At 50.0% G+C, this 13172-nt stretch overlaps 1 protein-coding gene across 1 annotated transcript in view; it reads right to left on the bottom strand.

The window, feature by feature from the left end:
* Positions 1–4326: 4326 nt before the first annotated feature.
* The window catches only part of NDRG1 (N-myc downstream regulated 1), a 53401-nt gene continuing 44555 nt past the window's right edge, over positions 4327–13172 (bottom strand). Inside the window, exons 15-16 of the mRNA XM_045979334.1 lie at positions 9638–9689; positions 4327–6225 (exon numbers count right to left, since the gene is read on the bottom strand). Coding sequence (XP_045835290.1) covers positions 6014–6225; positions 9638–9689 — 264 coding nt within the window. The 3' untranslated portion in view covers positions 4327–6013. The remainder of the gene's footprint in view (positions 6226–9637; positions 9690–13172) is intronic.

The raw sequence follows: 13172 nt of genomic DNA, 5'->3' as shown, positions 1-13172 counted from the left end.
GGCAGACCATAAGCGCTTAACAAAACCTGTTATTATTGGCTGATGTTTCCGTGCCCTTGTGTCCTTGTCCGTGTCCGTGTCCTTGGGAATGGGGGATGGTCAGCAAACGTATAGTAAAAATTCGAGTCAGTGTTTGTGTCTGTATATTTTTCTTTTTTAGATCGCTGTTTCACAGCAGCGAATATAAAGAGAAAGGGTTGGCAATGTTCAGTTGAGTGTTTTTCTACTTTCATCATATGCTGCTTGCTCCCTCACCTTTTCTATGTGATGTTTTCATTAGATGTTATAATTTGATCAAACACTGGTTCTTTAAGGCAGGGAAGGTGCCATTCTTGTCTGTCTCCCAAACCCAGCGCAGTACATAGCACGCGCCCTGCTGTGTGAACAGATGTGCGTACGGCTGAGTGCACAGGGTGAAAGACACGCGTGATGCCTTCTGGCCAAATCCCCCTCCTCCACGACCTCCAAAACATGTTCTGCTACTACAATAAAGTCAGAGGAGAGTCAATTCCAAGAAAAGAATAATTGCCTCATGAATTCTTTCCAAGAACATTTCGATCCTGAAGCAAAACTTTCTCAAAACCAGAACTTAGATCATGGAGTCCTACGGATGCTCCAGATTAAGATAAATGTGCAGATTTGGGGAGAAATTTCTGATGACTTGCCAGGTGGGTGAAGTCTGGGGAACACAGGATTTGGAGGAAATGGCCAGAGCATTTTATCGCGAAGGTAAAAAAGCACACGGCAGAGATGTCAGTGTTCTCGATCCCCTCCCCGACGAAAGGAAAATGCCAAAGCATCCTACGTATTGAGAAGTCTGGGTTCCAGCTGAATCGGGGTTCTTTCCCAGTGTAGAACTGAGCAAAAATGTCTTCTAAGGATTTGACAAAGCTGGCACCATGCCCCTGTATGTTTTCATGTAGTATCTTCTATAAAGAATGTTTCCAGATTTCCATGCTAAACCGGATTGCCCTCATTTTTCACACAATACGAACAAAGAGGATTTCTTAGTCCATCACATACAGAGGCAGAGGCAGCTACTCAAAGGAGGCTTATTGAGAGCCTTGAGAAAATGTCAGCCTGCCAGCAGAGGAGACAGAAGAATTGAGAGGCAGGTAGAAGAAACGGTAAAACACAGGTCACCAGAGCCTGGGTGGGACTATTTACCAGAGGGACAAACACCTCCACAAGCAACACAAGCCTTAAGGGCATCTGTAGGTTCAGCCCAGGGAACTCAGCCGATGTTCTGCGATCCAGACACATCAATCGCTGGTTATATTCGTCATGTGCTCAGTGAACCGTTTTTAAAGGCAGCGAGGGACGTGGTCCATTTTAGAAATGCCTGGACAAGCCATCTAATCTCTCTGAACCTTGGCTGTCTTATCTGTGAAACAAGGATCACTCATCCTGAGAGAGAAAGAATAAAAAGGGGAAAGAAAAATAATACTTGCTAAATATTACACTTATTAGAGGAAGTGTTTCTCCATTTAACAAAAACCTGCTGGAATGCGCGGGGCATTTTGTGCTGGTCCTAGGGACACAGAAGAAATGCCGTTGCCGGAGAAAAGGACACCCAAGGTAACCCACAGTTGAAATACGGCATGTACTACTGGGTCTGGCTCTGCAGGGCACCCTTGTCACATGGCGGTGCTTCCTGCAGAGGGCAGGTAATTAGGAAAATACTTCTCCGAGCAGGGGTGAGGAAGGCTCTGTGTCGCAACAGTGAGTTTGGCTGTCAATGAATTTAACCATGAAGAGCGCATAGCTGTTCACCTGTTACGACATCCATTACTTAGAACCCCTGATGCACTTATGTGGGGGGGTGGGGTGGGAGGAGGGTGAACCCAGTCCTCGTTGACTGGACCGCAAGCGCACACCTAAGTCACGCTGAATCAGTGGTTTTCTTTCCCTTAGGAGACACAAAGACCTGACTGGCTCCATGTCCAAGAACCTGAAGGTCAGAGCCCTTGGGTTAAGACTACCGTTTTAGGCTTAGGAGATACAGAGAAATCTGATCTTGGGAAGCACAAAGAATGAGGCTGATGGGCTCCCCAAGGCCCCTCCCTCATCTGGTCTCCAACCTCACAAGGCCAGGTTTTACCCTTTGCCCGTAGATTCCATGTGGGACACACCTGAAGGGTTTCCACGCAGCCCAGCCAGCCCAAGACAAGTATGTAACCAGAAGATCAGGGTTACATCAAGGGACCAATCCCATGACCAACAGTGAGGCTCCGTCTGAGAAGGGACAATGAAGAAGGTGGCAGATCAAGTCCCCAGTGTCCCTACAGATCCTGCACATGGTTCATCTCCGCGCACACTTGCTCTGCCGGCTACTACTGAAACCTGAAGGTTGGGGGATAGAAACCAAAACGGGCAGCTAGGAAAACAGAAATAGGTCCCCCAGCAGGCAGAAATCCTCTGAGTGTAGTGTCTCTCAATAGCCACCCGGTGCACCCAAGCACCTGCAACAGCTCGTCCCCCTGGGGAAGCCCGAGGCGGGTCCAGCCATGGCTGCACCACGCCCTCACTCCCAAAGCCAACCTAGGCACCCACCGCTGGCTTCCCGGCTCTTCCACTAACCGCCCTCTCTGTTCTGACTCCTGCGCAGGACCTGGTGCAGAAAGGGGCTTCCTAGTGAGTGTGGGAAAAGCTCCTCCTCCTGAGTGTAAAGTAGGCTTCCCTAACACGGGGTGCTCCGACCCGTGGTCCGTGTCTAGAATCCAGGGGCCGTGTACTGGGATGAGGGTAAAATGCATCTCTGTGTTGACTGATCTGATTGCGGTTTAGCGTACCCCCCCCCCATTTAAGCGTAGGCAACACACCCCACTATCACCAACTGACATCACACCATGGCAGGTATCTGCCTGGTCACCCGCCCCCCTCTAAACTGCAGGCTCCTCACACAGGCCCACATCATCCCTCCTCTGCACCGGGGTCCACACAGTCCTCGTGGCTAGGAAAGCCTTCTTACCCTTCTGTGCTGCGCTAACAACTCTGTCAGCCCAAATTCATTTCTGAAACGACAGCATATCCCCTCCCTGTACCAGAACGCAGATATCAAGTTTTATAGGGAATTTATAGCGAATTACACTTGAAGAAACTCACCCACGTACGTGAAGAACATCCCGCATAAATAACAGCAGGATAGCTATTTAAAAGGGAAGGCAGGCTTGAGTGGGGTCTGTCTTCTGCAATTTAGTGACCTCCTTCCAAAGAACAAGTGTGGGAGAGCAGGAAAGTGAACAGGGCTGTGGAGGGCCCTGGCCAACCCTGCCTCAGCCAGGTGCTCAAGGTCAACGGCGTGAATGGGGACCCCCGATGACTCACCACGCTGTTGGCATGGCACTCTGTCTCTATGATCTTCCTTCCAAAAACCCAGTGGAGCCATGAGAATAGTACCATAGAAACCTTCACTGAGGGACATTCTACAAAATGCCTAATGAGTGCTTCTCAAAACTATCAAGGTCCTCTAAAGCAGGGAAAGTTGGAGATACCGTTACAGACCGGAAGTTGGGGAGCCATAAGGACACATACAATGCAGCATCCTGGATGGAATCCGGGGACAGAAGAAGAACAGGGATAAGGTAGTGACATTCCAATGAAGTATGGAGCTTAGTTAACAGTGATTATCAAGGCTGATTTCTTAGTTGTGACCAGTGCACCATAGCAAAGTGAGGTCTTACTAACAGAGGACACTCCGTGTGGGGTATATGCGAACTCTGTACCATCTTTCCAATTGTTCTACAAATTTCAAACTAATCCCAAGAAGCCTAAATAACAGGAGATCATATTAAAACCTGTTGTTTAAATTTTTTTTAGTATAGTAGAAACAAGTATAGCGGTTGTCATTGGGTGTGAGAAAGGGAGTGGTTTCACCACATGCTTTGCTCGAATAAAAATCAAACGTAGAAGACGCTTCCTTCTAAATACAGGTTGAAAACCCTTAACCCGTTGTCGCTGTGCCGTCTGAGCTACGGGGCCCCTGAAATAGGGCTGGTCTGAACTGAGAGGTGCCGCAGTGTGAATTACTGATTTTCTTAGCATAAAGGTGAATTATCTTAATCATTGTCGTACTGATTCTATGTTGAAATGGTTGATATTCTGGATATGCTGGGTTAAAGCAAACATATTAGAATTCACTTGTTTCTACCTTTTTAAATACGGCTATTGGAGAAGGTCAACTTAAATCGGTGGCTCGCATTGTAGTCTTAGGGGACAGCGATGTCCTAAGGCAGGCATTGGGAGGCCCCAGGTAAGGACGGACCCTACCGCCACTGTGGGGCTGGCTACACACACACTCTCTCAGAGGAAGAAGACACAAGCCACTGCAAAGTTACAAATTTATTGGTCTGGAAATAAATACAAATATCTCATTAAGAAACTCCTTTGGAAAGACATGTACAGAACAGTTCCCCGTCTCGATTCAGCCACTCCTGCCCTAACCCCTGACCTTTCTGCACAAGTCGGGGGGCGGGGAAGCCTCTGGGTGGTAGGGGCAAGAAACTGAGTCACTGCCCCTCCAGCTACCTAGAAGTCTTGACTACTTCCTTCTACTAACTGTAGGGTCCTGGAAAGCACAGACCCCAGTGGCTGATTCGCACGGATTCATCCCACTCGGATCGAACCTCCTCTAAGATCACCCATGGTTAGCCTAAATGAACATCAAAAGCCAGTAGTACAGAAACTTGACAGCGACGCTGACGTTGCCCAGAAATGTCAGTGGTGCCGCTGCATTCAGCAAAAGGTTAGAGGGGCAGGGAAGAGGGGAAGGCAGGAGAGGGAAGGCGATCCCATGGAATATTCCAGAATCCTTTCATCTTCTCAGCCAACACTCCCTGTGTGAATCCCCACCCCCTGCAAGGGCAAACGGTTCCCCCCGAAGACCCAGTGATGCTACCAAGCCAGAGACATTCGGCTGTTACACTCAGGTTCAACCCCACTTGTCAGAGATTGGAAGCTGGAGTTAACTCAATCGCCCAAGATTCCTGGGAACCGGGGAGGGATCGACTGAAATCGCGACTGCCCTGGATCCCATCACAACCACAGAAATCTCTTATATCTAATAAACCAGATACCACCCCAACCCTAACCCCCCCTCCCTACCCCACCCCCCGCCCCACTGCGTGGAGACTCATCACAGCCACGCAAGGCTTTTAGGAAATGTTTCCTCCATATCAAAGAAAGCAAGTACAAACCTAAGTCATCTTCCCCATGAACGAAATCATCACTCACGTATTCGGGGTGGGAAGTTGGGGCTGCGGAGGAGGAGGCAGACAGCAGAGCCAAGGGCACCAATGTTTGCCAAGACCATTTCTTTGGAAAGCCCAGAGATTTTGCTGCCCACTTTCACTGTCCCTTGAAAGGATGCCAGAAGAACAAGCTTGTACGTTTTGGCATGAAAAAGTGGATATATACACTGGATTTGAAAATCTATGTCTTCACATCAACTGCGTAGATTTGTTTTTCTGAGCATTCTAGCCTCCACGTAAATTCCACCTCTCTCCCGCTTCCTGTCTGGTGGAGTTCAAAAGAGCTACCTACAATCCGCTGCTCTCCCCCTCCCCAAATCAGAACCAGAAACTGGGTCAGTTTGTCTTTAGTTGGAGAAGGAAGAGGAAGGAGAGGGGGCTGGCTTCCGACAAAGTGCCCTTTAGAACCAGGATGCTCGGGTCAGCCTAGGCCTGGATTTAGAAGTGTTTAGGGTGTTGTGTCTTGTTTTTGGCAGTTCGGCGTCTCTGAGGGAGGGTGGGGGCGTGGCCATCAGGCCAGCCCGGCCATGAGCACAGACACTGAGATCCTTTTTTTCCTTCGGTCCGCCCACCCTGCCCCTGCTGGGAAAGGCGCCCTTGGCGAACCCAGTCTAACTGTGTGCCCCCCCCACCCCGAGCTCTCTTACACCATAAGCTTTGGGTTAATACAAGTTACGTGTGGTGTGGCAGGCGGGGGCGGGAAGGGCCAGAGAAAGGGCAGCTGCGCAAGCCCAGAGTCCAGGGGCAGCCGTGGTGCAGGCCGCCTAGCAGGACACCTCCATGGATTTGGGCCCGGTGTTGTTGCCAGTGGCCCCGGAGTTGGGGGTGATGTCCAGGCGAGCACCCTCGCTGGTGTGGGAGCGGCTGCGGGCGCCCTCGCTGGTGTGCGAGCGGCTGCGGGCGCCCTCCAGGGACGTGACGCTGGAGCCCGAGGCCGTGCGGGAGCGCATCAGGCGGGTCATGCTGGCCGAGGGCACTGGGGAGAGAGACAGAAGAGGCGCCCGGTTAGGGACCCGGTTAGAGAACACGAAGGGCACCTGCATGCTAGCAACGGTGCCTCCTCCTGCCTGACCTGTCCATCCCTGTATCCATCCAGCCACCGGACTCCCTGTCCTCTCTGCATCTGCTCACAGTGGTGGAGAGCAAGTCCCCAGTGGAGCTAAGAACGTGCGATCACACGGTGGCTTGAACCTAGAGGTGGGTCTGAATCCAAGTCTGCCACTTGCTTAACAGCTGTGTGACTCTGGGAATGTCCCTCTCGGAGCCCTCCAACCCCGTCAGTAAAATGGAAACACCGATCCCCTAGCATCAGCACCCCCGTGGGTGCCCATGTCCCACAACCCTCCACTGTCAGGACATCCCTGGATGGCACCAGCTGGGCTAATCCCCACATGCCACATGTGGGGAAACCGAGGTCCCCCCCCCCCCCCCCAGCAAATCTGCAGCCCGGCTGTGACTTGTCATCTCTTCCAGAGAGCTCGTGAGCTCCCAGGAACTATCAACGGCGATGTCTATCCTTTAGCACTTGTAATAGCCTTGCACAGAGCAGACGGCTGAGAAAGTGAAATGAAGATAAAGCGATCCCCCTACCTGCACTGGGCTGAACCCTGCCCTCTACTCCCCCCAAACTCATAACCACCAGCCCCAAATTCATAGGCACCAGAATTGAAGAACAGAAATATGGTCCTGGCCAGTACATTTTAAGATGAGGTCATACTAGATTAGGCTGGTTGTTCAAGAGACAGAACATCCCGACACACACACACAGACACACACACACACACACGGCCATGTGAACCCAGGGCAGAGATGGGAGTCATGTGGCTACAAGCCATGGAAAAGCAAGGGCTGCCAGCTCCCTCCAGGAGCTGAGATGAGGCAAGGAAAGATCTTTCCAGAGTCTCCAAGGGGAGGCATGACCTTGCATACATCTTGATTTTGGACTTCTGGCTTCTAGAGCTGCAGTAGAGTGAAAGCACATTTCTCGGTGTTCTTAAGCCATCTGGTTTGTGGAGCTCTGTTACAGCAGCTCTAGGAAGCTAGCACACCACCCAAACAAAGCATCACTGTGAAAGCCACACTGAGCAATCGGTCACAATCCAAGGAACCTGATACATACACAAGACTGGTGGTGATTCCACGGGCGCAGGGGCTGGCCTGCTGGGACACGTGTCCACAAACAAATCAAATCCTTGCTGCACTGAATCCCCTTCTCCAAGAGCGAGTGTTTACAACCAGGGAGAATCGGGATCGCTCCCGCATCTGTCGCTCACATTTTTTTCTGAACCCCTATTTCTCAACACCCCAATCTGAGAGTTTTTCTGACGTCACAGGGCTCAAGGCTGACCAGTGAATGGTGTCACGGATGCAAAGAGCAAGTCCTGCCTGGCCCAGCTTGAGCAGGCGCTTAGTAGATGACTACTTGCTTTCTCTGTGGTTCGTGCCCCTGGGACGAGAGCTCTTCCTGCTTTCTTCCCCTGTAACCTGCCGGATGCTTCAGCTTCCTGGAAACAGAAGCTGGTGTGTGTGTGTGTGTGTGTCAGAGGGAACAAGGCCTGCCTTTCACTTCCTTTCTCCTCAGAATACACTGTCGGGGCAGAAATCCAAAGCCAGGGCAGGTCCAAGGCAAACGAGTCATGAGGTACGCCCTGCCAGGTAAACCAAGTCCACCCAGCGGCGTTCTCCGGGCACTGCGTCTGCCTGCTCGCTTTCCCATTGGGCAGGTAGCTGAGAAGGCAGCAGACCCCAAGACAGATGTTTTCTGTTGGAATAGGGCATCTAGGGACACGGGCCCTGCCTGCAGCATGTAAATGAGACTCACTGGCTCTTGGCCTCTCTAGAAACTAAACGTGACTGTGGCCAATCTTAAAGAGTGTGGTCGGCTTACCAAAGATACCATTACTATTTTAAATGAACAAAAAGTTTCAGTCTCCGGTGGGGGCGGGGATGAATAGATTAGAAATTCAGACATCCTTGTTAAGATGGGCACATAAATTATAATTCAAAGCCGTCGGCACTAAGAGCCAAAAGAATCACGTCACTGCTCACACCTCAACTGGTACCATCTGTGGCCGCTACCCACCAGAGTGCTTACACTTGGCAGTGGTCTGTCCTGGTCATGGGACTGCACTGCTGAAGAAGGCTGGGAAGTGGGGCGCCTGGGTGGCTCAGTGGATTAAGCCGCTGCCTTCGGCTCAGGTCATGATCTCAGGGTCCTGGGATCGAGCCCCGCATCGGGCTCTCTGCTCCGCGGGGAGACTGCTTCCTCCTCTCTCTCTCTCTGCCTACTTGTGATCTCTCTCTGTCAGATAAATAAATAAAATCTTAAAAAAAAAAAAAAAAAGAAGGCTGGGAAGTGTCTAACAACTAAACTATAACCATCACGTGAGAAACAGCACGTTCCTGAATTATGCTTCTATTTCTCCTTCAATTCCCAAATCCAAGGACTTGGCAAAAAGGCACGGTCTTGAATACGGGTTTACTTGATCACCCGCGTACAGAGCTTTACAGTTTTCAAAGAACTTTCAGAGATCCCTACTCTGCTCCTTGCTTAATCTCTCCAAACATCAGTTCCATTATTTGTGAGATGAGGGTAAGAGGACTTCATAGGATGGGGCATCTGGGGGGCTCAGTCAGTTAAGCATCCAACTTTGGATTTCGGCTCAGCTCATGATCTCAGGGTTGTGAGATGGAGCCTTTCAGTGGGCTCTGCACAGAGTGTGGAGCCCAAGATTGTGTCCCCCTCCCACTGTTCCGCACCCCATTTGTATGCACACTCATTCTTTCCCTCTCTCTCTCAAAAAAAGGGGGAAAAAAGTATCACATAGGCTTACTATGACGGTTAAATGAGGAAAAAAAATGAAGGATTTACTAATAATCTTTCATCATGACCATCATCACCAGCATCACAACTGGAAGTCTCTGAAGCAAGCACATAATCGTATACACATAACTTGAGGAATCACTAAGTTTTACCTCTGAAGCTAGTAATACACTACATGTCAATTAAACTGAAATTAAAATTTAAAAAAAAAAGCAAGCAAGCACGTAACCAAAATGTGGAACATTTTCAGGGTTCCACTGTTTTCTTTTTGGTGCTTAGAGGGTGGGTCCTCACCTAAATCTAAAGAAAATTCCATTTGAAACCACACCTGGTAATTAGCGGAGGGAGATGAAGCCACCGTGGTATGAAGAAGATACTAGAACCTCCGCACTACCGCCCATCCACCACACACCTAAACGTTTCCTCCTCTGACCTTCCTAGTTTGCAAAAAGCTGAGGCTAGCCGAGAATACTGAGAGTTCTTATAAGCCCGTTCCAGGCCACTGCATTTTCAATTCCCATGCCTGCCCCTCACCCCACCACCCACCCAGAAAGGCCACACTTACTGTATCCCATGCCCTGCACGAAGTACTTGAAGGCCTCAGCAAGCTTGGCTGGCTGCAAGAGGAAAAGAGACAGTATGGTCAGTCGCCGGAGGTCCCCATCCTGAAGGGCCACGTGGAGCTGTGCCCACAGTCACCTTTATTAAAGAGCTGGGCCCGAGAGGGAGGGCCACCCTGTGCTGAGTGGACAGGGAACAAAAGGAAAGGAAAGACTATGGGTTTAGTCATGGGGAGCAGAATTCACGTTGGCTAGGGAGAAAAAAACTGTAAATTCACTTCATAGCTGGGGGAGTTTGGTCACGTTATATGACCTCTCCTGTGAAACACAGACAGATGGCCACACTAACTGCTGAGGGTTTCCATGAAGAAGATTACACTGAGAGTGATGTGTCCAACTCAGCATCTAGAATGTAACAGCACCAACAGCCTGCAGCATTCCATCCTCTCTTGACAATAACCTTCTGAAGTTGGTGCCATTTCAACGTATGTTTCACTGCCGAGCAGTCATGGAGAGCTAAATAATCCACCCACGGTCTAACAGTCAATTCATGCGTGGTCCTACAGATTCATCTGGGGCTCTCCAAACTCTGTGCTTTCTAGGCAATTCACGCTCAGCTTCAAGAGAAGGCTGGCTGACTGGCTGGATGGTGGACAGGTAGATAAAAATAAGATGGATGGATAGAAGTAAGGAGGATGGACAGATGACGGAAAGAAATTAAAGAACAGAAGAGGGATCGACGGATGAATGGATGGATGGATGGATAGATGGACAGCTGGGTAAACCAACTAACCAAATCTATGGGCTACTTTAAGTGAAATGAGTTGGGAATGCTGAGAATATACCCAGTTCCATCAATTAATCTCTCCAAATTTAAATTCATCTGAACTGGGAGGTGAAATGTTCTCAAGGCCATACCCACAGTCCCATTAACCGCCAGTTCTCCCAAGCAACATCCTGGGTCTGCACTCCTTAGCGTCTTTCTGCCCCAGTGAGAAGTCATCAGCAGACACAGTGTTCCTGCCCACCCCCACCAACACCTGCCACTATTCTACAAAGAGCCACGTGATGTTTAATTAAAGGAGAGGCTGTAGGGTGGCTGGGTGGCTCAGTCGGTTGAGTGTCTGCCTTGAGCTTGGGTCATGATCTCAGGGTCCTGGGATCGAACTCCTCACCGGGCTCTCTGCTCAGCAGTGAGTCAGCTCCTCCCTCTGCCTCTGTGATCTCTCCCGCTTTCGCTCTCTCTCAAATAAATAAAATCTTTTAAAAAAATAAATCATCAATAAATAAGAGAGAGGCTGTGTTCAAGCTGTCCTCTGGGGTTTGTGCGACAACAGCAAGTGACAAGAATTGCGATCGGGACTGCAGAGAGCCACAGGCGTCAGTGCCCAGCACAAAACAATCCTTCAGCCTCCCTTCCCCTTGTGTGACACTGCAACAAACGCCTGTTCCTCTCATCTCTAAGGACTGCAGGCCTTGCAAATGGAATGAGGGATGGGGATGCCCTCTATAAACAGACGCCCAATTCTCGTAAGGGCAGGAGGAAGAGGAATGACAGTGAACGGGGTCTCCCTGGACTGGCTCCCGAAGCCTGGGCTGGTTCAACCCCTGCCAGACTTTTACAACGTGTTTCCATATGGTTAGGATTGGAGCTGTTCTCATTTCCAATACAGAAAAGGAAGAAGGGAAAGGGGGGAAGGACAGAGGGAGGGAGGGAGGGAGGGCAGATCGAAGGAACGTTGGGGCCCCTCTCCCCCAGCCAGCCTGAGAACCTCGGGCCCTAGAGAAGTAGTTTCACTCGAAGTCCAGCAGCGAGCTGGATGGCTGAAGGATGCACCACTCAAGTGCAGGTACTAACCCCACTTCTGTCTAAGCTGAGCTCTACGGGGAGGAGCCCATCTGTTCCCTCTGGAGGCGGGGCCAGCCCACCCTTCTCTGGTTTCTCCCAGCTGTAAAGAGGCATAACACAACAGCAGATAAAACACTGCAAGGATTTTGTCCTTTTCTAGTGGAAGCAGAGGGAGCCACTGCCAAGAGGCCAGTCGAGCTGCCAAAGGCCACTTGTGCCTACAATTGTTCCCAATTCTGCAGGGACTGGCTACGGTGAGAGACGATGCAGAGAAACGAGTCAAGTCCAGGATGCACCTGTTGCAGAAATCTGCTTCTCCTCTTCAGAGCCTCCAGTGAGATACCCCATGACCCCAGAGAAAAGACCGTTCTCTGTTGGGACAGCTCTGGCTGGTACGAAGATTATATTGCCCCCAGATGGACCTGTCAGCCGTTGCCCACTCCCTGGGGACTCCAAGCCAAGACTCGCCCTTTTCCATCACAATCCTTGAAACTGGCAGGGCCGCATGAAATTAACCAAGAGCTGGTCCTTCCCGCAGCACCGAGAGGCTCTCCAGAGCACCACAATGAACAGTGAGAAAACTGGAAACTATAAGTGTTCAGCAGTAGTGCGTCAAGAAAACCAATCACAGTTTCTCTGTGATGGCATTCAGTCCTGCCACTACAAACAAGGTACAGAGCATTTTTTAACCAAAGGAAGAGAGCTTGGAGATGTCAAGTTATGTGGACTAGTAAAAAATATAGACGCAATATGATCCTAATCTTGCTTAGAGTAACAAAAAATAAAATGTACACAAGTATATAGAGAAGAAGCCTCGATGTAAGTAAATTTAAAGTCTGTAACAACCGTAACCTGAAGTTGGGGAACTATGGATGTGGTTTTTTTCTTTTAATTATTTATTCACCTGTATCTTTAATTTTTTTATTGATGTGCCTACACTTCTGTGCCGAGTTCTGCAGGGACTGGCTACAGTGAGAGACGATGCAGAGAAACGAGTCAAGTCCAGGATGCACCTGTTGCAGAAATCTGCTTCTCAGGGGTCTCCTCTTCAGGACGAGACCCCTTATTACCTTGTAACTAGAAAATTAGAAGTACTAAATAGCATTGATTAAAAAAAAAACCCTCAAACTCATAAAGTACACATTTCAGGTCCTGGTTCGTTACTGAGGAGGGCACACAGCCCTTCTCCCCTCTGAGAATCTAAGTTTTGTTTGTCTGATCTCCCCAGCCTGGGGTCATTGCCCGGAAGACGGGCTCATGGATAAGGCGGCCCTCAGGGCACGCGTGAGTCTGGGGCGTGGGTGCACCTGCTAGGGAGAGTCAGTGGGAAGACCTAGGGGGACATGATCTTAACCCTCTGGTGCTCGTTGCCTTCATCCCTGTCTCTCCCAACACCCTGGCAGGTGAAACGGACCCCGAGTGCAGGCTCACTGCTGCATGGGAGGCTCCTGCGGTGGGGGAGCAGGGGAAAGAAGGATACGTGTATCTAGAAAAAGATCCAGATTCTACTGATGTTCATCAGGAAAGTGCTGGATTGCAGAAGGCATGAAGTCCCTTTCAGGAGGGCAGGGAACAGAAGAAAGAAAAGGCATCATTCCATCCTTTCCCACAGTTCAGTGGCAAAGGCGACCGGCGATTCACATCATGTTCCACGTTAGGATAGAGAAGAAAACTATGATGATGAAAACTCA

The sequence above is a fragment of the Meles meles genome, chromosome 1 (assembly GCF_922984935.1).
Source record: "Meles meles chromosome 1, mMelMel3.1 paternal haplotype, whole genome shotgun sequence".
Lineage (NCBI taxonomy): Eukaryota > Metazoa > Chordata > Mammalia > Carnivora > Mustelidae > Meles > Meles meles.
Note: the sequence above shows the minus strand (reverse complement) of the source record. Positions and strands in the feature narration are given on the sequence as shown.